This window comes from Tasmannia lanceolata, unplaced genomic scaffold, assembly GCF_043159265.1.
Source record: "Tasmannia lanceolata isolate RefF3 unplaced genomic scaffold, GAP_Taslan_0.1 ptg000007l, whole genome shotgun sequence".
Classification (NCBI taxonomy): Eukaryota; Viridiplantae; Streptophyta; class Magnoliopsida; order Canellales; family Winteraceae; genus Tasmannia; species Tasmannia lanceolata.
Window position 1 is genome coordinate 4,151,387 of NW_027518684.1, and position 25,911 is coordinate 4,177,297.

Sequence of the window (25,911 nt, forward strand, 5' to 3'; positions counted from 1 at the left end):
ATCTGGGCTGAAAGAAACGAGACAATTCGAAAACCGCAAGCGTCACAAGCAAAGTATCATCTTGGATATTCTGCACACTCTCAGATAAAAAATTCTGACCCTCAAATTGGATGGGGATGACAGTGCAAAAGATAATTTTCTCTCGAACCAGCTGAATGTCCCCCAATTCAGAATACTGAAGAGCATTAAAACCTGCAGCTGGATCCCTCCAGATAAAGGATTTGTCAAGTTGAATGCAGACGCCTCACTTAGCCAGAATGAAGCTGCCATAGGAGGTCTTCTCAGAGATCATTACAGCAGCATCCTTGTTGCCATCTCCATAACAAATGTCAGAGTTCAATCCAAGATTTGGAACTTCAAGCAATCTTACATGGTACTGCAATGGCCAGAAAGCTAGATCTTTCAAACATTTGGATCGAATCAGACTCCTTACACTCAGTTAACACAGTTAAAGAGAGTACAAATGTCATTGGAAGCAAATCCCAAACCTTGCAAAACTAAAAAGTCTTCTTGGGGAATTTCAAAACTAGAAAATCTCCCATTCTTGGAGAGAAGCTAACTCAGCCGCAGATTATTTGTCCAAGACCAACTGTCCCTTCAAAGGTGAGGCTTTCCACTCCTCTGATCTCCCTCCAGATATCTTTGATATTGTTGTATCTGATTCCTCTGATTTTCCCTAGATTGTCTTAATGCTTTTGCTTTCCTTGCTTTGGTTGTATATGTGTTGGGAGCTTGTTCCCTCACTGTTGGCTTTCAAGGCCCCATGATTTGTACTCCTTTTGCGTATCTATATATCTGGTAGGGGTCTGCCTAACCCCAGCTTACCCATCAAAAAAAAAGAGAGGCTTTCTTCTTTGACCTCAACAGTCCTTTTGACACAGTAAATTCATTTCTAATCTAGTGAGAAATGTCTTTTATGTGTAATCATTCTTAGAAAGTAGAGTTTGGTAGATGTTTAATCAATGTTTCCTCTACCACTTCAACCTATGTGAACCACCCAAAGTGAGTATATTAGGTATCTCCTTTGTCATCTTCATTATCACTATCATGTACATAAATTTGTTGTTCTGTTGATTGTTGAATTCACTTTTCTCTACCAGTTCAACCTATGTGAACCAACCAAAGCGAGTATATTACGTAACTCTCTTGTCATTTTCATCATCACTATCATTTTCGTAGAAATGTTGTTGTGTTCATTGTTGAAATGACCATCATCACCACTACCACCATTGTTATAAACGCCACAACAGTTAAACACAGACTTTATCAGGGGAATGTTAGAATTTGCTTTTAAAAGGACCATAACACCCTGAAGATTTGGTTACATTTCCTAAATTAAGGGCTGATTGGCCATTTTCTTTAACGGGCGAATCTCAAATTCAAATTATCAACAATAGTACAATACGTCCTAATCATCATAGTCACAAATATTTGTCTGGAATTTCTTAAGAAGGGTATATCTCGGGATATTTTAAATTCCTTTGTTAATTTCAGATTTTTATTGAGAAAAAATAAAATAGTTAAAAATCTATAAAAATATATAATTTAAGAACAAAATTAGGAAACCAAATAATATAATGAATTGCGAAAATAAATTCTGGGGCATATTTTCATGATTTTTTTGCGGTAAAAATAAAATATGAAGATATCTCAATGATTTTTCATTTTTTTTTAATTTATGATTTTTTCATTTATCAAAAAATTACAAAATATCACAATATTTTAGAAATGTCTATGCTAATCACTAGGGCAAAGGACTGTTAGCCCAAGGGTTCAACAAGTACTCCCATTAAAATATTTTGATGATTAACAAACTCAATTTGTTATAAAAAAGGTTTTATACACTAATGATTTCCATTGGCAAAGTTATTTTGTTCATAGCGTAGCATCCTCAAGATTGCATGACAAATGGCAAATCATTCAAGCTCAAAGTGATATCAAAAGCATGAACAAGGCGTCACCATCACAAAGGCAATTTAAAGAAGAGAAGACCAATACAAAGGCAAGTCAAAGGTATTCAAAGACAAGGTTGAACTCTAGCCTAATAAGAATGGCAATCAACTCAAAAGTTTAAGCTTGGCTCAAGCATCAATGGAGTTGAGTGAAGTCATGTCAAAGCCTCTACAAGGTGCCAACAAGATTGAAGACCAAGTAGAATTAAAATGTAAATGGTCATTCATGTATAATCTAGGTCTATGGCACAAATGAGAGTTAAAATCAAACTAAGTAGAACTTAATGGGTTTGTGAATGTTCATAGTGGTGTCCCAACATTGTTGGACCCTCATGACATTCCATTTAACTTTATAAATTAAAGTTCCAAAAGCCCAAACAAAGTCAGCAAAAAAAATATAAGGAAAAACTGTTGTGCATAGTCTTCTCGGAACTCCGAGAATGGTTCCAGGTTTAAAAAATAAAGGGATTTCGGCCCACTCGGAGCTCCGAGCCCGGAGTCCGAGAAGACTGTTGGGGAGCTTAAAAAAGGTGTATTTTCTCCCCTCTATAAATATGAACCTTGGGACTTTTGGGGAACTAACCAAGGAGTTTAGAAAACATTCTAAGAGCACTAAAAGACATTGATTCTCCTTCTCCTCAAGATTTTCACTCTCCATCTCTCTCTTGTGCCTTTACCTTAGATTATTCTTGAGAGACTTTTGGGTTTTCATTTGTTGATCCTTTCTTGTGAGAGTGAGTGAGCGAGCTTTACATGTAATTAGCCTATCTAGAGGCAAGCAAGCTAAAACCTTTCATCTTCTTTGTATTTGGCACAAAGGGCGCTGTAGAAGACCCTTGGAGCTTGAAGCTCGATTTGTACAAGGTGGAAGGAACGCCGTATTTAAGTTCCTTGGAGAAGATAGTGGAATCCTCAAGGAGAGCAACTTGAGAAGAGTGGAGTAGGTCTTGAGCTAAGACCGAACAACTATAAAAATCCTTATGTCAAAGCTTCTTTGTCTCTTCACCTCTTGTAGTAAACATTCTACTATTGCTTTGAATACTATTTTTGATTTCCTATTCAATCTAAAACTAGTGCAATCTAAGTTTTCAAAATCCTTAAAATTTGAAAAGACACCCAATTCACCCCCTCTTGGGTTGCTAAGTGGAATTTCAAGGACTCCACTACACCACTTGGGCATCAAAATATTTGGACTTACCCAGGAAGATGGATGCATGAAAAAAGAATCTGGTTCAAAAACAAAAAACAAAACAAGGAAAGGATTGCCCGCAAAAATGATGAAACAGGTAATGGAGATAATATTTCAATACATAACAACAGATCATGCCAAAACAGTTGCTTTTCCAATTAAGATTCTCATCATTCTTTTTTCTTCCTTCCCAATGGCTCCATAATCTCATACTAAATCATCTTATCTTTTCCATTGAGATAGGTCGCCTCAGTAATGCCCCAGAATTCATTCTTTTCTAAACGGGAAGTTGACTATGGCTATGTTTGTGGTAGTGATTCTTAGAAAGCAAACAAATCCCAAGATGTGTGTCTCTCCATTTAATCAATTTCTACTACCGACTTCTAGTCCCATTGCTTTCAATGATATGGCCTTTCACAGGCCCCTGATGAGTGGAGCTATTGGTGGCATTGCTTTCAGTGATATGGCCTTTCACAGGCCCTTGATGAGTGGAGCTATTGGTGGCATTGTGCTAAACACAAGGGATTGGAAGGTAAATGAAGTAGCATGATCAAGAAAGTTGTGTCTTTATAAAACTAGTTGAAGAAAAGATAAACAAAAGAAGACAAATGAATCTTAGTGGATTCTCTCATGAAAGCCACCACAAAGGTGCCAATGAGATATACCATTCAAGGTCCCTCCTTCCTGCGATAGGTGTCATTTGGTAGGTCCACCCTTCATCATTTACCAAAAGTTTTTTCTCGATAATCAAAAGAGTTTCCTTTGACATCAAGCTAAAAAATGACAAACAGGTCTCATGACTATATTCTATCTATAATTCTATTCTTACTCCAAATAGAAGACCTAAGAACATTCTAGAATGCAAGACAAGGATTTGGTGATTGGTAAATTGGCGTATACCAATTGATTCAGGTCAATACATGGATTAGACAAAGTAAGTCTTCTTACTTTTTGTGAATTTGTCATTTAGAGAGAGTGCTCTTGGTGTGTGAGCTATACACTGGAACTCCTAAGCCTATCTGTGTTGTCTAATTCTAAGAAGGATCAAGCGCTCATAGATATTGACCATTGGATCGAAGGGCCTCATATTAGCGAGACCCATTTGTTCAATGATCCAAACCATTTATCTACTAGGAGCATAGTTGATCTTTGGTGTGGAAGCGAACTTCAAAATATTTTTCTCCTTGGATCTTCAAACCAGGCGTGTCACAATTATTAACGTGCTTAAATAGGTAGCATTCAGCATATTCAAGTAAAATTGACGGAAAGGTCACAACAATGTCTAACAATAGTCACAAATATTTGTTTGGAAAATTTCTCAGAAAGATACATCATGGAATATTTTAAATTTCTTTGTTAATTTCAAGTTCATATTGAGAAAAACTGGAAAAATAAAATCTCAAGATGGGTGTCTCTCATTTTAATCAATTCCTACTACTGCCTTCTACCCCATTGCTTTCAATGGCAATGCCCTTCTAAGGACCTTGGTGATTGGGGCTCTTGGTGGTATTGTCCTAAACAAAAAAGTGATTGGAAGGGAAATGAAGTAGCATCATCAAAAAGTTGGGTCTTTATAAAACTAGTTGAAGGAAAGATAAACAAAACGAAGACAAGTGTGTCTTGATAGATTTTCTCATGATATCCACTCCAAAGGTGCCAATGAGATATAATTCAAGAAACCTCCGTCTTTCTAACATTGGTGTCATTTGTTAGGTGCACCACTTTATCATTTGGGATTTTCTAGGGTCCATTGCAAAAGGCATTTCGCAGATGGTTTGTCGCATGTCAGTCCAGCCACAGAGGCTCACTTTTCAGCAGATTTTGTCATCATTCACGACTGCGAAATGCCTTTTGCAATTGATGCTAGCAAATCCCTTATCGTTTACCAAGTTTTTCTTGATGATCAAATGAAGTTTCTTTGACCTACAGGGGTCTAGTGACCATTCTATCTGTAATGACCATTGTAAATCCATTCTTACTCCAAATAGAAGACCCAAGAACATTCTAGAATGCAAGAGAAGGATATGGTGATTGGTAACTTGGGGTATACTAATTGATTCAGGTCAATATATGGATCAGATAAAGTAAGTCTTCTTATTTTTTGTGAAATTGTCATTTAGAGAGAATGCATTTGGTGTGTGAGCTATACACTGAAGCATCAAGCACTCATCGATATTGTCTGTTGGGTTGAAGGATCTCATATTAGTGAGACCCACTTGTTCAGTGATCCAAACCATTTATTTGCTAGGAGCATTCTTAGTGTTGAGAAAATCTGCCCGGCAAATCCGATGCTATCGTGCACAGATTAACAGAAAAGTAAAATAAGCACAACCCGCAAGATGAACACCATGATGAACATGGTTAGGCCAAGCCTACATCCAGGGGCGAGAGAGACGATATTCCACTATAAGAAAAACATTATACAAGGATTAGAATGGATTAACTCATAGCCCAAAAACCCGCAACCCCTTCCTTGCTTCTCAAATCCAAGACCGTAAGTAACCCGAGAAGAAAACCCTGAGAAAAAACCCAAGAGAAAACCTGAGAAGAACTCCAAGAGGAACTCATGAAGATACCCAAAGAAGAAACCCTATCTCTCCCTCTCTCTTCTCTTTTTCTTTCTTTTTCTTCTCTCTCCTGTCTTTCCCCTTGAGGTAGCCGAACACATCCCAAGCCTCTTGCCGTCACTCACCTTGTGTCGTTAGAGAGTTTTTATACTCTAAGTTTTGGCAAAAACCTAAACAAAAGTCATTTTTCCTATTTCCTTTCCCACCATTAATAGGACAAGGAAACAAGGCAACTTTCCCCACTCTCAGAAATATTTGTTAGGAAAATTTCTCAAAAAGGGTGTCTAACGCAATAACGCAGGGGACGAATAGCGGACTGCTCTTCCAAATGGCTTGGGCGGCGATGGAAGGACTTCGGTGGCACAGCAGCAGGTGGCTGTAGCTCTTCTCTCAACAAGCAACAGGTGGCTTGTTGTTGTACAATGGGACGGCGGCAACTATTTCGAGGGACAATTCTGAGGGGCCAAAATAAATTTTATTCATAAAACGTAAAATTTTGTGTTCGTAATCATATTAAAACTGAAATTTCTCCCCTCTTTGAATTTCCATCTAAAAAAGAATCTCCTAAATTTTCTCTAAATCAAATTCTAAAGGCTAAAACATATCTAACTCCTAAAAATACTCTAACTCAATCATGTAAAAGTAAAACTCCTAAATACAATCTCATATGAGACGTCCCAATAAACAAATCCAAACTAAAGTAGGACTTTATTGAAGAGTAGTAATCAACGTGGACCGTTGATCTAGATGCCGTCTTATATCTTCCGATCTGAGGGTCTTTGAAGATTTGATTAAGGTCCGGACGATCTTGACCGTTGATCTTCGTCATCATGCGAGATGCAAATGCATCGGTGTCTCGGGAAATTTTAAATTTATTTTGTTAATATCGAATTCATATCGGGAAAAAACTGTTAAGATAAAATATCAAGATGGTTATTTCTCCATTCAATCAATTTCTATTATTGACTTCTACACCATTGCTTCCAATGGCTTGGCCCTTGATATGACCTTGATGATTGAGGCTCTTGGTGGCATCGCAATAAACAAAAGGGATTGGAAGGTAAATGAAGTGGTTGATCAAGAAAGTTGGGTCTTTATAAAACTAGTTGAAGAAAGGATAAACAAAAAGATGACAAGTGGGCCTTGGTGGATTTTCTCATGATATCCACCACAAAGGTGCGAATGAGATATCTCCTAAGTCCTAACAACATAGGTCTCACTAGGTAGGGGCACCACTTTATCATTTACCAAAAATTTTCTCCTGATATCAAATGAGATTCCTTTGACCTCAACTTAAAAAATGTCAAGCAGGGTCTCATAACCGTTCTATGTATAATTCTATTGTTACTCCAAATAGAAGACCTAAGAATATTCCAATGCAAAAGAAGGAACTCCGAATAGAAGACCCAAGAACAATCTAGAATGCAAGAGAAGGTTGTGGCGATCGTTAATTTGGGGTATATCTATTGACTCAGGTCAATATATGGGTTAGTTAAAGTTAGAAATCTTACTTTTTGTGAAATTTCAATAAGAGAATGTTCTTGGTGTATGAGTTATACACAATGGGTACGACAACAATGAGGGTGTCAATATCAATTACCCCAACAAAAAAGACTCCTATTTCTATTCTATTTGGTAATGAATCCAGAAAAAAGAACGTTGAATTGGGTAAATAGACTAAAAGCATTTTCAGTTGCTTGTCCCCACCAATCCCCCGTGGTTGAACCAAAAGTCGGGATGGCTTAGGGGTTTTGCTTGGAGTTTAGGTGCCATGTCAGCAGAGCTACTTGTTTGGTTGCCAATATAGCATTGAAATCCCTAGTGCTAAGGTTGTCCCTACTTATCAATGCATGTGTGCTAATGTGTCACCCTTGCCTCATCCCAAATTCAAGCCTAAAACAGCGAAAATGGTGGAATTTTACTTTGATTACTTAGGAATGATGTTTTTTCTCTCTCCTCCGTCTATATTATATTGGTAATGACACTCCCTACGAGTGGTCTAGTAGGTTAGCAACCAAGCACTACTTACCACTATTTTATGATGAAAGTTATAGGTAAATCTAAGGCTTATCTCCTCCATGTTGACTACTTACTTATACCACTACTCTATGAGGTAAATACATGCAACCAAACAGAGCCTAGGGTCAGTTTGGTTGAACCATATTAGGGAAAATAAAAGTGAAAAGACATTTTCCTTTTCGAGCTATAGTTCTCCTGCTATTTAGTCTTTCACTTGATAGTCCTTGCCCGCTGTAAAATTTTCAAATGCAGCTTCTTACCTCCACGACTTTGCTCTCAAATAAAGTGCAGAGGGAGAAAGGGAAATGTTATCAGCACAACCATATTTAGATATTTGCACAAACCCAGCTGTCTTTTCTTCTTTAATCAGCTCATGAGGGTTTTTTTAAGAAATGTAATAATCCTTTGACAGCTCTTTCAATACTAAAGACAAGATGGGTGAGTGAAAATATCAAAATATGGTCGTGCCTGATACCATTCCCAAAAGGAGAATAAAGAAATGGCAATCTGCTTTACGAGAATTTATATGATGGGTGGCCGTGAAAACACGTGAAGTCTAAAAAAGTAGGTACGGCCCACTTTTTTTTTAATGACCCACGCGTAAATAGGTTGTGGCCCAATATATGTGGAAGACTCCATCAATGACTTTTGGAAATCTCCATATTTGATTTTTGAAAATCTCCATATGCAGATCAGTTCAGATCGGAGGGTTAGGATTATCCTATGGAAATGGGTACAACCTATTTACGTTGTGCCCAAACAGATGAACGGTTTGGATCATCAAAATAAGTGGACCATACCTACTTTTTTTTTTAAAACTTCACGTGTTTTCACGGCCACCCATCATGTAAATTCTCCTGTTTTACCTACATTATGGACATGCAAACAAAACTGATAAAGACAATTACAGCTAGACAGCTGCACACTGATCTTTGGTGTATACACCACCAGGGTCCATTTACTTGCTGGAGTCCCTTTAAAAAACAATCAGACAAACCGTACGTGAAGTGGCTGCCTACTGTCTGGTAACATCCCACGCTCAATAAAGCAAAAGCTAATACCAAAAAAATCAAAGGGTGTTAACTCTTAATACCCCACAAACCCTGGTGTTACTTTGTACTCTGTCATCAGAGCTGATATGAAATGTGGGGCCTATGCAGAGTAGTATACTAAAAGATAACAACAAGGCAAAATCCACTGAGATTTTTTTTTCCTTTTTACAAAAGAGAAATACCAAAAACAGCCTTATCAATTCTCCTAATCCCCTCTTCTCTTTTGCTACAACGTTTACACAGGAGTTCACAAAAAAAAAAAAGGTCTCTCTCCATCCCAACTTAGTAACTCATATAAGTAGTATAAGTTATACATTCTCCGGCCGGCAAATATGTCAGATTCCGGCGAAATTTCACATTACCGAGCACCCATTCGGGTTCTCATCACTGAACAAGTCGTACGATCCCGGTGCCGGAGGTGGGTAAGAGTAATTCTCCGGGCGTGCATGTTAGCATAAGTCGGCGGCGCAGGGTAGTAAGAGGCCCCGTAGCTCGTGCTAGGATACGCCGTGTTGTAACTCGCCACGTAGACAGGCTGGGCCCCGTACGGCTGGTAGGGGTAAAACTGCTGCTGACGTGGCGGACTCGAAGCGCTAGTCGGATCCGGGCCGGATTTTGGTTCCGTCGGAGTTTCTTCCTTAGCCTTTTGACCTTTATTTTTGTTCTTTTTACCGCCGCTGCCACTGCCGGGTAGTTTAACGCCAGTTTCGCTTTCGTTGTCCTTTTCCGTCTTTTTCTCGTCAGTTTTTGACTCCTTGCTTTGACCGTTAACGGCGTTTGTCTCTTCGCTATTTTTAACCACCGATTTTTCTTCGCTACTTTTAGCCGTCGATTTTCCTTCGCTAGTTTTAGCCGTCGATTTTCCTTCGCCATCTTTAGCCGCCGATTTTCCTTCGCCATTTTTAGCGGTCGATTTTCCTTCACTATTTTCGGCCAATTTTTTGTCAGCTACGGGGACACTGATTTTGGGGGCTTCTTTGTCGGTTTTCTTACTGCCGGCTATAGCCGGTTGCTTTTCCTTCTCAGTTTTCTCCGGCCATAGCTCAGCGTGTTTGCCACTCTTAACTAACTTTTTGATTAGGGTTTCTGCGTCCACGTTTCCGGTCACCGTTACTTTATCTTGCTTCAAATCGATCTTTATATCAGAAACCCCTGAAAAAAAGAAAAGAAAAAGAGAGACAAAACTCAAAATCTTTTAAAAAGGACTCTAGAAAGAGCAAAAATAATAGTCCACTATTTTCCAAAAAATTACTGTACGGTTACACCATAGGATGATCCAAACCGTCCATGCGTGAGGTTGTTTCCTAAAAATTATTTCCATGAGTGAGTGAGCGAGCTTTACATGTAATTAGCCTATCTAGAGGCAAGCAAGCTAAAACATTTCATCTTCTTTGTATTTGGCACAAAGGGCGCTGTAGAAGACCCTTGGAGCTTGAAGCTCGATTTGTACAAGGCGGAAGGAACGCCGTATTTAAGTTCCTTGGAGAAGATAGTGGAATCCTCAAGGAGAGCAACTTGAGAAGAGTGGAGTAGGTCTTGAGCTAAGACCGAACAACTATAAAAATCCTTATGTCAAAGCATTTTTGTCTCTTCACCTCTTGTGGTAAGCATTCTACTATTGCTTTGAATACTATTTTTGATTTCCTATTCAATCTAAAACTAGTGCAATCTAAGTTTTCAAAATCCTTAAAATTTGAAAAGACACCCAATTCACTCCCTCTTGGGTTGCTAAGTGAAATTTCAAGGACTCCACTACACCACTTGGGCATCAAAATATTTGGACTTACCCAGGAAGATGGATGCATGAAAAAAGAATCTGGTTCAAAAACAAAAAACAAAACAAGGAAAGGATTGCCCGCAAAAATGATGAAACAGGTAATGGAGATAATATTTCAATACATAACAGATCATGCCAAAACAGTTGCTTTTCCAATTAAGATTCTCATCATTCTTTTTTCTTCCTTCCCAATGGCTCAATAATCTCATACTAAATCATCTTATCTTTTCCATTGAGATAGGTCGCCTCACTAATGCCCCAGAATTCATTCTTTTCTAAACGGGAAGTTGACTATGGCTATGTTTGTGGTAGTGATTCTTAGAAAGCAAACAAATCCCAAGATGTGTGTCTCTCCATTTAATCAATTTCTACTTCCGACTTCTAGTCCCATTGCTTTCAATGATATGGCCTTTCACAGGCCCTTGATGAGTGGAGCTATTGGTGGCATTGTGCTAAACACAAGGGATTGGAAGGTAAATGAAGTAGCATGATCAAGAAAGTTGTGTCTTTATAAAACTAGTTGAAGAAAAGATAAACAAAAGAAGACAAATGAATCTTGGTGGATTCTCTCATGAAAGCCACCACAAAGGTGCCATCAAGGTCCCTCCTTCCTGCGATAGGTGTCATTTGGTAGGTCCACCATTCATCATTTACCAAGAGTTTTTTCTCGATAATCAAATGAGTTTCCTTTGACATCAAGCTAAAAAATGATAAACAGGTCTCATGACTATATTCTATCTATAATTCTATTCTTACTCCAAATAGAAGACCTAAGAACATATAGAATGCAAGACAAGGATTTGGTGGTTGGTAAATTGGGGTATACCAATTGATTCAGGTCAATACATGGATTAGACAAAGTAAGTCTTCTTACTTTTTGTGAATTTGTCATTTAGAGAGAGTGCTCTTGGTGTGTGAGCTATACACTGGAACTCCTAAGCCTATCTGTGTTGTCTAATTCTAAGAAGGATCAAGCGCTCATAGATATTGACCATTGGATCGAAGGGCCTCATATTAGCGAGACCCATTTGTTCAATGATCCAAACCATTTATCTACTAGGAGCATAGTTGATCTTTGGTGCGGAACCGAACTTCAAAATATTTTTCTCCTTGGATCTTCAAACCAAGCGCGTCACAATTATTAACGTGCTTAAATAGGTAGCATTCAGCATATTCAAGTAAAATTGACGGAAAGGTCACAACAATGTCTAACAATAGTCACAAATATTTGTTTGGAAAATTTCTCAGAAAGATACATCATGGAATATTTTAAATTTCTTTGTTAATTTCAAGTTCATATTGAGAAAAACTGGAAAAATAAAATCTCAAGATGGGTGTCTCTCATTTTAATCAATTCCTACTACTGACTTCTACCCCATTGCTTTCAATGGCAGTGCCCTTCTAAGGACCTTTGTGATTGGGGCTCTTAGTGGTATTGTCCTAAACAAAAAAGTGATTGGAAGGGAAATGAAGTAGCATCATCAAAAAGTTGGGTCTTTATAAAACTAGTTGAAGGAAAGATAAACAAAACGAAGACAAGTGGGTCTTGGTAGATTTTCTCATGATATCCACTCCAAAGGTGCCAATGAGATATAATTCAAGAAACCTCCGTCTTTCTAACACTGGTGTCATTTGTTAGGTGCACCACTTTATCATTTGGGATTTTCTAGGGTCCATCGCAAAAGGCATTTCGCAGATGGTCTGTCGCATGTCGGTCCAGCCACAGAGGCTCACTTTTCAGCAGATTTTGTCATCATTCACGACTGCGAAATGCCTTTTGCGATTGATGCTAGCAAATCCCTTATCGTTTACCAAAAGTTTTTCTTGATGATCAAATGAAGTTTCTTTTACCTACGGGACTCTTATGACCATTCTATCTGTAATGACCATTCTATCTGTAAATCCATTCTTACTCCAAATAGAAGACCCAAGAACATTCTAGAATGCAAGAGAAGGATATGGTGGACTGGTAACTTGGGGTATACTAATTGATTCAGGTCAATATATGGATCAGATAAAGTAAGTCTTCTTATTTTTTGTGAAATTGTCATTTAGAGAGAATGCTTTTGGTGTGTGAGCTATACACCGGAACTCCTAAGCCTGTCTGTACTGTCTAATTCTATGAAGCATCAAGCACTCATCGATATTGTCTGTTGGGTTGAAGGATCTCATATTAGTGAGACCCACTTGTTCAGTGATCCAAACCATTTATTTGCTAGGAGCATTCTTAGTGTTGAGAAAATCTGCCCGGCAAATCCGATGCTATCGTGCACAGATTAACAGAAAAGTAAAATAAGCACAACCCGCAAGATGAACACCATGATGAACATTGTTCGGCCAAGCCTACATCCAGGGGCGAGAGAGACGATATTCCACTATAAGAAAAACATTATACAAGGATTACAATGGATTAACTCATAACCCAAAAACCCGCAACCTCTTGCTTCTCAAATCCAAGACCGTAAGAAACCCGAGAAGAAAACCCTGAGAAAAAACCCAAGAGAAAACCTGAGAAGAACTCCAAGAGGAACCCATGAAGAAACCCAAAGAAGAAACCCTATCTCTCCCTCTCTCTTCTCTTTTTCTTTCATTTTCTCCTTTCTCCTGTCTTTCCCCTTCAGGTAGCCGAACACATCCCAAGCCTCTTGCCGTCACTCACCTTGTGTCGTTAGAGAGTTTTTATACTCTAGGTTTTGGCAAATACCTAAACAAAAGTCATTTTTCTTATTTCCTTTCCTACCATTAATAGGACAAGGAAACAAGGCAACTTTCCCCCCTCGCAGAAATATTTGTTAGGGAAATTTCTCAAAAAGGGTGTCTAACGCAAGGGCGTATAGCGAAAGCTTTGATACCCAATAACGCAGGGAACGAATAGCGGATTGCTCTTCCAAATGGCTTGGGCGGCGATGGAAGGACTTCGGTGGCACAGCAGCAGGTGGCTGTAGCTCTTCTCTCAACAAGCAACAGGTGGCTTGTTGTTGTACAATGGTATGGCGGCAACTATTTCGAGGGACAATTCTGAGGGGCCAAAATAAATTTTATTCATAAAACGTAAAATTTTGTGTTCAATATGAATTCTTTTATAGACTTTTCACGGACGTTTCGTAATCATATTAAAACTGAAATTTCTCCCCTCTTTGAACTTCCATCTCAAAAACAAACTCCTAAATTTTCTCTAAATCAAATTCTAAAGCTAGGGGAGTCAACAGACCCACTTCTGGTCAAATCCACCTATGTCATAGTCACAATCCATTCAAATTCCTTATCGGTCGGGTCGGAGTCGGATTGTTCTTCGGATCCTACTTGCCACGTCATGTTCACGATCCATTTTAATTCGGACCGTCCATCGGAGTGTCCTATTATGTCCCACTAAGCTAAGTTTAATTTTTTTAAAAAGAGATAGAATGGCAGTCCACTATTAGTGTGTCTCTATACATTTTCTTCAACTAAATTAAAAATTTGCCTATGTTTAATCTATGTGTATAATAATGCTTGTAAACAATAAAACTAATCAAAATTACATACACAAATATAATGTATAACTATTATCAAAGAATATGATGCATAAGAACAAAACCCCTCTCTCTTTTCCTTCGTGAAAGTATGAAATGAAACGACTGAAACGAGTGAAATCGCGTTCCCATCCGATTTATTAAGTGATAAGAGAGGTTTTGACCAAAATACCCTTCATAGAACGGTTAGCATTAACAAAATTTGGAGGGTATATTTGTAAACCATTTCGGATCGTGACTATCTAATGGGCATCTGTGGTGTGTCCATACAATCCAAAATTTTTCGGATCCCAGATTTGATGATCCGAAATATGCCCATGGATCCTATTCATATGTTTAGATCCCGTTCATTAACGTTATTCGGACGATTGTGGACCCCGATCCGAAGATAGGCAGCGAGGGAACGGGTCCCCCACACCCTCTGGATCATCCACAATGTGAAGGAGAGCTCTACCAAGGAACTCTCAAAACGGATGTCACCCTCATAGCATAGCACGAGTGGCGATATAAAAAGAAAGAGATATGTCTCGATCCGGAGCCGAGGCTCGAAACCGAGACATACCTGAAATAAACTCAGAGTCGCCATCCATGGATATGCCATGGAACCCTAAAATCAAATCCTCTGTACAATGGATAACCAGAAATATATATGGGTTCGTGCCTGGTTACGAATGGGGAAGGTCTGAGAGCACCCCCGATTCGTCCGAGTGCAAGCACTTGGTCTCTTATGCCATTTATTATTAACTCCAAAGAAGTTTGGGTAAAAATCATCTGAAATGGGAACAATCCTCAAGAATCGTCTACCTAAGCATGCATTTCCTGAGGATAAAGATAATAAACACATATAAAATAAAATGAAAGATGTGCCACCTAAGCATAGCTAGGTTATGAGTGACAAACCTAATGGGTGTCTAAGTTCTGATGTGCAAACACATGCAAGCTACAGCAAAAGGTATAGGATCAGTACGAGAAAGTAAGAAAACACATCAAAACATATAATAACAACATAATAAATCCTAAGACTCTAAATTATTAGCCCGAGTCCTCGGATGGTCTGGTATTCATCAAAAGAAGCCTACGTATCCCCGCCTCCACGAGAATCAAGGCAACGTAGTTCTTCGCGCCTATTCTAAGCTATGATGCCTAAGACACCTAGCCCTCTATCCTAAACTCGATCTAAAAGACCGGACCAATTATTAAAGTTTATTGTACGATTATTTAAATTCCAGTGAATTGTGAATTTTAGGACACCCTATATGCCCTAACTAAATGCAGATTAGCCCTAGGCTAATGCAGGTAGTTCCTATAACCTATGTGTAACTAGGCTATATTTCCTAAGGAAAACCAAAGGTGGACTACCGTATCCTACTCTAGTCATCATTCGGCGATGTGGATCGCCGACTGACCGGACGGAGGCGCTCCTATAACTCTAGGACAGACCCCTAACTCTAAAACAAGCACACAACAAACAAACAATCAAGCAACCTAGCAAAAGAAAAAACCTAACTCTAAAACTCTCTATCTAGGAGAAACACCTAACTCTAGAGGAAGATCTTTTGAAAACAAGATTAGAAAGGTTGCTTATTCAAAGAAAAAGATTTTAAAATGTTATTTACAAAAAGTTTGGCTGGACTTGGGATATAAATCCCGAGCTGCGCTACGTACCTCGTGGGAGAGGATCAAGCCAACGTAGTTCGAAACGAACTCTCTACCTAACAAACACTTACAGCAAATCAACTATTTTTTATGATTTAAGTTTCTAATGTTTTTGAGATTTTTGATGATTTCAATGTTTATGGATTTTAAAATTTCTGATGTTTTCACCCTTTTGGCCAAAGACCGGAGGGAATATACAAAATAACACCCTAGGGACAAACCCTAGGGTGAAAAAGGGAAAACTATGCTCTAATAATACCGTTATAAGAGCAAATGAGTCAAAGACTCTCTAATAATAGCACAAAGGAAGCAACCGAGTCAAAGACTCTCTAATAAAAGCAACTAGAGGATAAATGAGTCAAAGACTCTCTAATAAGAGCAACTGGAGGATAAATGAGTCAAAGACTCTCTAATAAGAGCAACTGATAACACTGAAAAAGAGATAACGGAGTCAAAGACTCTCTAATGACTGCAAAAGGAAAGGCGAGTCAAAGACTCTCTAATAAATCCAACTGAAAGTACAAATGAGTCAAAGACTCTCTAAAAAAACTGCGAAAGAGATAAATGAGTCAAAGACTCTCTAATAACATCACCAAAGGAATAAATGAGCCAAAGATTCTCTGAAAGAAATGGAAACACGATTCGAAGACTCTCTAAGAGAGAAGAACACACGAGTCAAAGACTCCACTGACAACAACTAAAGGATACACGAGTCAAAGACTCTCTAAGAGATGAAAACACGAGTCAAAGACTCCACTGACAACAACTAAAGGATACACGAGTCAAAGACTCTCTAAGAGATGGAAACACGATTCGAAGACTCTCTAAGAGAGAAGAACACACGAGTCAAAGACTCCACTGACAACAACTAAAGGATACACGAGTCAAAGACTCTCTAAGAGATGGAAACACGATTCGAAGACTCCAAAAAACACTGACTAAAGGATAAATGAGTCAAAGACTCTCTAAAAGAGAAAGAAACACGAGTCAAAGACTCCACTAATGCTAATTAAAGGATAAATGAGTTAAAGACTCTCTAATAACACTACATTAAAGACAAATGAGTCAAAAACTCTCCTATAACACCACCTAAAAGGCAAATGAGTCAAAGACTCTCTAATAACACCATATAAAGGATGAATGAGTCCAAGACTCTCTAATCAAGGGCTAACTCCTATGCGAATGAACTATCGAATAAGGAGAAGCTCACAAGTAAAAAGGAATAAGAATTTGTGCATATTTGGCAGAGGTAAAACACTCAGCCGGGCCGGACAGCTACCTAGCCCTAGGGTGCAACAAATGTGCAACCCAATACCCATAAGGGTAAGGGTATGAAGCCAAGCCGAGTGGGGTGTTCTCCCAAAAACCAAACGACGCACAAAGAGGAGAACTAGCGAGAGAATGAGACTGGACGGGTCTCCCAAACACACACAAAGATGGGCTCCAAGCAACCTTATCATTGCCCTCAAGGGGTAAGCAAGGCTAAGACAACTAATTGACCAAATTGGTCTCTAGTTAACATAGAGAAAATCGAGGCAATCTCAGAGAGGATTCTACAAATGAGGCTTGCCTCCAAAGGAGGATTGCCTAACGAGACAGAGTATGTCTCCTAGTACAGGTTCTACTATCTAAAGAAGTCTAAAAGACTGCGCTAGTCCACCAAGAGAGTATAAAAGAACTACTAGGCAATCTCAAATTCAAATTCAAATTCAAATAGCATGATAAACAACATTAATTAGCCCAGACCAGCCGCTGGGTAGCCTAATGAAGTAAAAACAATATCAAACACTTCAAAATCAACCACAAACCCCAATACGGGGACTCCAATGAAATCAGATGATGTCAAAGTAATCATCTGATTTCCTACACATATAATATTTCTACAAATCGCCTTGAAATCAGACGATATTCGTGTCAAGGACATCGAATAGTGCAAATCATCTGGTTTCCTTCTTCAATTAAATAATTTATTTAAAATAAAAATTAATTAATCCAGACCAGCCGCTGGGTAGCCTAATGAAGTAAAAAACAATATCAAACACTTCAAAACCAACCACAAACCCCAATACGGGGACTCCAATGAAATCAGATGATGCCAAAGTAATTATCTGATTTCCTACACATATAATACTTCTACAAACCACCTTGAAATCAGATGATATTCGTGTCAAGGACATCGAATAGTGCAAATCATCTGATTTCCTTCTTCAATTAAACAATTTATAAAAAATAAAAAAAAAGATGAGTATGATAAGCTTTTGAGATAATCTTACCTGAACACCCTTTATTACCGCCTTCAAACCCTAACTCAAAGCTTAGTACAAGAGAAGAATATTAAAAACTTTAACAGATTATACAAATGCATCAAATGATGTTTCTGATTTTTATAAATTTTGATGCATAACAGGGGGCATATCTGAAAGGTTGGGTAGGCCTACTAAACAAAAGAGGGGAGCGCTACTTAGATTGAACGAGTCCCCTAAAGATGGGCTTGGGCTATCGCCTTCATCGCCCTGGTGTCTTCACTGGGGATGTCAGTGGCGAGCAGCTCGGCAAAGGCACCAAGATCACCTTCTATCTCAAGGAAGACTAGATAGAGCATATAGCACTTTGAGCCCATCAGCTATCCTATAACTACACTAAATGAGATCTGCCTTCAACTAAACAGGACATATGACAAACTGTAACAATCAAAATGTCACAAGGATTCAACTCAACCCATAAAACCTATTTCAATGTAGTAGCCCAATGTAAGTATTTACACAGAAACCAAAGGATTCAATTCATATGCACGGCATTTGAAATGTGTAATATGTACAAATTTAACTCCCTAGCTAAAACAACCTTTTAATCCTAAGGAGATGTCTACTAGCCAAAATAAATGCCCAAAGCATACGAAGCGCCAGCAATATCAACAAAGTTTGATCCGCAATAGTCCAAAACAAATATTAGCCCAAAAGACTAAATCATAAACCACAAGGGCTAACATGATGCCCAAACAACCAGTCCTCCCTATAAATCTACTATTAACAGCCCACACACAGGAAAACAGATTATGAACAATTATCTTACATTGGCTCATGAGCAGTTATGCACAGTGCCGAACCATTTGGCAGCAGATATTAATAATGTAGCATGTGAAATAAGCAATGACTCTGCTTTGGTAACTTTTCTAAATCTGCTATTCTTAAACATCCAAGGAATTTGCAGGAGAGGCTACCATAACTGGCAAACAAATCTCCTCCAAACAGCTTAAAACTGAAATTGACTCAAAATCACACATATTATCTTACTTGGTGGAGGTGACATTAGAAAATTATCTCCATCCCTAAATAGAAGCTTTAAAACTTCCCAGCCACATCTGATCTAACCGGAAGCTCATTGCCAAACTGATCCATATAGCCAATAACTTGTCCCTCTTTGATTATGCCCCCCCTCTTTACAAATAGGAGGTTGCTTCTTCCCTCTCACTGCTCTCCCCCTTCTAAAATGAAATAACCGTAGGAGATGATACTAGAACATATGCATTTGATCCAGAACCTTCTAAAGCTTCAAGTTTCTTCTCAACTCCCTCAATCACTAATGCTCACTAATTCTTCAACAACATTCGCAACCCATGAGGTAGACCAAAATAAAGGATTGGAAGGGTTTCAGCTCTGCATTCAGTATATTAGCTAACGTCCAAGTTCCTATCACTCTCCACATTAACACATACCAATAGGGCAATGAGCTCTTTGAAAAATTGAGTATGAGACCTGGCAAACCTTCAAACCACCCGAGCACAACACAAAGGTTTTTACAATTCTTTCTCATTTGTTTATTTTCTAGAACATAGATTCCTCCTTCTAATTTGTGAAGGTTTAAAAAAAATGATACACATACTGGATATGGGAAATCAAAGGAATATGAATAACAACATGAAAACCTTTTGACAAACCACGAGGCTCTGCCCGGCTCGGCATGTGACTCAAAGCTTCCCAGAAAAAAAAAATGAACTCGCGACGGTAAAAGAAAGTTGATTGCAAGCATCATAATGAAGATTAAGATATCCACAGAAATCATTTAAATGCAGGTTGTATACCATAAACGAGCGAAAATTCATGAAATCAGATTAACTAGTATAACAATCTTCTAATCAAGACCCTTAATTCAAATTAAAATCACATAACCTGAAGGGATTAAAATCACATAACCTGAAGGGATCCAAATCATACAACCAAATACATAAGCATATAAATCATTTCATTCCAAATAGCAATAAGAAAATCAGAATCAAGCATATGAAGCAGGCAATGAGAAAACAAAAAAAAATAAAATCAACACAAAATTTTACGATCATTTACCTGATCTGTTGTAGAAGAGATAAGCTTTTGATCTTGAATTTTAGCTCTACTTATTGAATTAGCCTGACTTTCTCACTAACACAGAGAATCCAAAACCTCTTCTTCTTCTTCCTCAAAGAGATTACTCCAAAATCTGCTCATGATCCTTGGAATTTCTGATCCTCTTACGCAAATCTTAAACTAAAAACCATCAGATCTGAAATTTTGCCCGGAGTTAATGCCGGAGATGAGATAACGACCGGAGAGGATGTAGGATTTCGGCAAAAATGATCGGAATCAATGGTGACTAAGACCGGATCGAACAAAAGAAGATATAGATCTAGGGTTTTATGAGGCAAAAATAGAGTTTGATAGTAACTGAGGGTAAAATAAGGCTTGAATGAAGCAAAAGAGGAAGAACATGATGACAATGAAGATAATCTGATCGGAGGTAGCAAATGACCGACCGGAGCTTGGATTCCGGCCGGTAAATCTGCCGGAGAAGATGAAGGATCGGTGAAGATGATCCAAAAAAGAAAATTCTCCCTCTGTCTGCAATCTCTCTCTCTCTCTCTCTCGGATCTCTCTCTTTGTCTCGGATCTCTCTGTCTGCAATCTCAGATCTGAGATTTCAGATCTCAGATCTGAGAATCCAGCAACAAATGGCCGGCTTGTGGAGGTGAAAGAGATAGCGGTGGAGGTGAAGGAGGTTGGAAGAAGAAGGAGAAGAAAAAGAAGGAAGAAATCGGAGCTTGACCGGAAGCCCGCCGGAGATGGATCGGAGAAGACAATCGGCGGAAGAAAAACCCAAATCCCTCTCCTCTCGTTCTCGCTCTCTCTCTTTTTCTCGGTTTTTTTTCACGAAAATGAACAGCCCCCCTTTCATTTCTGATTTTTTATATATATATTTAAAAATAAATGTTCATAATGGCACTCCCAAGTGATAAAGCGCGCGAATTATTAGGCGCACCTCTCCCGCTTTGTCTTATTAGACAGAAGGCAAAACCTCGGCTATTTTTTTAAAAGGACACCCCCCTTTCGGATCAATCAGCCCCCTTCCAGATTTGAACTAAGACCACTGTCTTGATCCGCTCACTGATCAAACACGCTCGGATTTTGACAAAATTTTACAGGGACCTATGGGGGACCCTAACCTAGCTTAGGGTGCAATTTGAGACCCTAACTCACTGGTTTGATAAGGTTGCGCACAACCACTCGCGAACTTGGGTCCGGTCAAAATGGGGTGTCTACAACGATCCATCGGACCGTCTGGATCCATTGACACCCCTATCTAAACCATATCTAACTCCTAAAATACTCTAATTCAATCCACGTAGAAGTAAAACTTCTAAATACAATCTCATATTGGACGTCCCAATAAACAAATCCAAACTAAAGTAGGACTTTATTGAAGAGTAGTAATCAACGTGGACCGTTGATCTAGATGCCGTCTTATATCTTCCGATCTGAGGGTCTTAGAAGATTTGATTAAGGTCCGGACGATCTTGACCGTCGATCTTCGTCATCATGCGAGATGCAAATGCATCAGTGTCTCGGGAAATTTTAAATTTATTTTGTTAATATCGAATTCATATCAGGAAAAAACTGTTAAGATAAAATATCAAGATGGTTATTTCTCCATTCAATCAATTTCTATTATTGACTTCTACACCTTTGCTTTCAATGGCTTGGTCCTTGATATGACCTTGATGATTGAGGCTCTTGGTGGCATCGCAATAAACAAAAGGGATTGGAAGGTAAATGAAGTGGTTGATCAAGAAAGTTGGGTCTTTATAAAACTAGTTGAAGAAAGGATAAACAAAAAGATGACAAGTGGGCCTTGGTGGATTTTCTCATGATATCCACCGCAAAGGTGCGAAGGAGATATCTCCTAAGTCCTAACAACATAGGTCTCACTAGGTAGGGGCACCACTTTATCATTTACCAAAAATTTTCTCCTGATATCAAATGAGATTCCTTTGACCTCAACCTAAAAAATGTCAAGCAGGGTCTCATGATCGTTCTATGTATAATTCTATTGTTACTCCAAATAGAAGACCTAAGAATATTCCAATGCAAAAGAAGGAACTCCAAATAGAAGACCCAAGAACAATCTAGAATGCAAGAGAAGGTTGTGGCGATCGTTAATTTGGGGTATATCTATTGATTCAGGTCAATATATGGATTAGTTAAAGTAAGAAATCTTACTTTTTGTGAAATTTCAACAAGAGAATGTTCTTGGTGTATGAGTTATACACAATGGGTACGACAACAATGAGGGTGTCAATATCAATTACCCGAACAAAAAAGGCTCCTATTTCTATTCTATTTGGTAATGAATCCAGAAAAAAAGAACGTTGAATTGGGTAAATAGACTAAAAGCATTTTCAGTTGCTTGTCCCCACCAATCCCCCATGGTTGAACCAAAAGTCGGGATGGCTTAGGGGTTTTGCTTGGAGTTTAGGTGCCATGTCAGCACAGCTACTTGTTTGGTTGCCAATATAGCATTGAAATCCCTAATGCTAAGATTGTCCCTACTTATCAATGCATGTGTGATGTGTTACCCTTGCCTCATCCCAAATTCAAGCCTAAAACAGCGAAAATGGTGGAATTTTACTTTGATTACTTAGGAATGATGTTTTTTCTCTCTCCTCCGTCTATATTATATTGGTAATGACACTCCCTACGAGTGGTCTAGTAGGTTAGCAACCAAACACTACTTACCACTATTTTACGATGAAAGTTATAGGTAAATCTAAGGCTTATCTCCTCCTTGTTGACTACTTACTTATACCACTACTCTATGTGGCAAATACATGCAACCAAACAGAGCCTAGGGTCAGTTTGGTTGAACCATATTAGGGAAAATAAAAGTGAAAAGACATTTTCCTTTTCGAGCTATAGTTCTCCTGCTATTTAGTCTTTCACTTGATAGTCCTTGCCAGCTGCAAAATTTTCAAATGCGGCTTCTTACCTCCACGACTTTGCTCTCAAATTAAGTGCAGAAGGAAAGGGAAATGTTATCAGCACAACCATATTTAGATATTTGCACAAGCCCAACTGTCTTTTCTTCTTTAATCGGCTCACGAGGGCTTTTTTAAGAAATGTAATAACCTTTTGACAGCTCTCTTAATACTAAAGACAAGATGGGTGAGTGAAAATATCAAAATATGGTTGTGCCTGATATCATTTCCCCAGAAGGAGAATAAAGAAATGGCAATCTGCTTTACGAGAATTTATATGATGGGTGGCCGTGAAAACACGTGAAGTCTAAAAAAGTAGGTACGGCCCACTTTTTTTTTAACGATCCACAGCGTAAATAGGTTGTGGCCCAATATATGGAAGACCCCATCAATGACTTTTGGAAATCTCCATATGCAGATCAGTTCAGATCGGAGGGTTAGGATTATCCTATGGAAATGATTTTTGGGGTGCAACCTATTTACGTTGTGCCCAAACAGATGACCGGTTTGGATCATCAAAATAAGTGGACCATACCTACTTTTTTTTTTTTTTAAACTTCACGTGTTTTCACGGCCACCCATCATGTAAATTCTCCTGTTTTACCTACATTATGGACATCCAAACAAAACTGATAAAGACAATTACAGCTAGACAGCTGCACACTGATCTTTGGTGTATACACCAGGGTCCCTTTACTTGCTGGAGTCCCTTTAAAAAACAATCAGACAAACCGTACGTGAAGTGGCTGCCTACTGTCTGGTAACATCCCACGCTCAATAAAGCAAAAGCTAATACCAAAAAAATCAAAGGGTGTTAACTCTTAATACCCCACAAACCCTGGTGTTACTTTGTACTCTGTCATCAGAGCTGATATGAAATGTGGGGCCTATGCAGAGTAGTATACTAAAAGATAACAACAAGGCAAAATCCACTGAGATTTTTTTTTCCTTTTTACAAAAGAGAAATACCAAAAACAGCCTTATCAATTCTCCTAATCCCCTCTTCTCTTTTGCTACAACGTTTACACAGGAGTTCACAAAAAAAAAAAAGGTCTCTCTCCATCCCAACTTAGTAACTCATATAAGTAGTATAAGTTATACATTCTCCGGCCGGCAAATATGTCAGATTCCGGCGAAATTTCACATTACCGAGCACCCATTCGGGTTCTCATCACTGAACAAGTCGTACGATCCCGGTGCCGGAGGTGGGTAAGAGTAATTCTCCGGGACGTGAATGTTAGCATAAGTCGGCGGCGCAGGGTAGTAAGAGGCCCCGTAGCTCGTGCTAGGATACGCCGTGTTGTAACTCGCCACGTAGACAGGCTGGGCCCCGTACGGCTGGTAGGGGTAAAACTGCTGCTGACGTGGCGGACTCGAAGCGCTAGTCGGATCCGGGCCGGATTTTGGTTCCGTCGGAGTTTCTTCCTTAGCCTTTTGACCTTTATTTTTGTTCTTTTTACCGCCGCTGCCACTGCCGGGTACTTTAACGGCAGTTTCGCTTTCGTTGTCCTTTTCCGTCTTTTTCTCGTCAGTTTTTGACTCCTTGCTTTGACCGTTAACGGCGTTTGTCTCTTCGCTATTTTTAACCACCGATTTTTCTTCGCTAGTTTTAGCCGTCGATTTTCCTTCGCTAGTTTTAGCCGCCGATTTTCCTTCGCCATCTTTAGCCGCCGATTTTCCTTCGCCATTTTTAGCGGTCGATTTTCCTTCACTATTTTCGGCCAATTTTTTGTCAGCTACGGGGACACTGATTTTGGGGGCTTCTTTGTCGGTTTTCTTACTACCGGCTATAGCCGATTGCTTTTCCTTCTCAGTTTTCTCCGGCCATAGCTCAGCGTGTTTGCCACTCTTCACTAACTTTTTGATTAGGGTTTCTGCGTCCACGTTTCCGGTCACCGTTACTTTATCTTGCTTCAAATCGATCGTTATATCAGAAACCCCTGAAAAAAAGAAAAGAAAAAGAGAGACAAAACTCAAAATCTTTTAAAAAGGACTCTAGAAAGAGCAAAAATAATAGTCCACTATTTTCCAAAAAATTACTGTACGGTTACACCATAGGATGATCCAAACCGTCCATGGGTGAGGTTGTTTCCTAAAAATCATTTCCCTGGAATGATCCCAACCATCTAATCTATAGAGGTTTCCATAATATAGGGCTAGGATCATCCTATAAAAATAATTTTTTGGGGGACAACTTATTTAGTCAGTGGCCTATCAAATTGACGGTTTGGATCATCCTATGGTGTAAGACCGTATAGTCAAGTATTTTTCAAAAAGCACTGGACTATACGGGCTTACAAACTGGTAGAAAAAACAACAGACCCATGAAAAAGGGAAGAGAAATTTAGTTGAGATGATGTTTTTTTTTTTTTCAGTACCGTCAACGTTCTGTAGAACTTTCTTGACTTTCTTCTTGCAGCCTTCACAGTGGATTAAAACCCTCAAAACGCATGTCTGAAAAAAGAAAGGATTATCATCATCATCAAAACCCTAAAAAAAAGTAGAAATAGAGGGTAGGATGTGGGTCTGCAGTAGCTTACCTGATGTTTTAAGGGTTCTGAAGCTTTTGAAACTGTTGCCATGATAGAGAAAGAAGGAGAAAGTGATGAGAACGGAGAGAAAAATGGAAAGGAAGAGAGGGCAGAAAAATAAAAACTATAGAGAGAGAGAGAGAGAGAGAGAGAGAGAGAGAGAAGTTAAAAGTTGGGGTGCTGGGGGTTTGTGACGACGAGGCCATCTGCCACATATTTCGGGATACTTTCAAACCCAGATGACCAAAATGCCCTTCTTTTTAATAAAGTTTTAGGGTAAGTTTTCCTTAACTTTGGACGTGAAATGGGGTAAAACAAACTTTTACACTCTTTTTGTTCCCACGAAAACTAGTGAAAAGAAGTGGGTAAGC

General features: G+C 38.9%; 2 protein-coding genes across 2 annotated transcripts; both read right to left on the reverse strand.

Moving 5' to 3' along the window:
- Nucleotides 1-8,904: 8,904 nt before the first annotated feature.
- Nucleotides 8,905-10,068, reverse strand: LOC143881260 (uncharacterized). The gene is made up of 2 exons (XM_077384247.1): nt 10,062-10,068; nt 8,905-9,931 (listed from the first exon to the last, which is right to left on the reverse strand). The coding sequence occupies exons 1-2, from the start codon at nt 10,066-10,068 to the stop codon at nt 9,138-9,140; spliced, it is 801 nt and encodes a 266-aa protein (XP_077240362.1). The 3' UTR covers nt 8,905-9,137.
- A 13,853-nt stretch (nt 10,069-23,921) lies between these two features.
- LOC143880822 (heavy metal-associated isoprenylated plant protein 35-like) lies at nt 23,922-25,732 on the reverse strand. Its single transcript, XM_077383800.1, has 3 exons — nt 25,550-25,732; nt 25,388-25,463; nt 23,922-24,949 (listed from the first exon to the last, which is right to left on the reverse strand). The coding sequence occupies exons 1-3, from the start codon at nt 25,589-25,591 to the stop codon at nt 24,150-24,152; spliced, it is 918 nt and encodes a 305-aa protein (XP_077239915.1). The 5' UTR covers nt 25,592-25,732; the 3' UTR covers nt 23,922-24,149.
- Nucleotides 25,733-25,911: the final 179 nt, after the last annotated feature.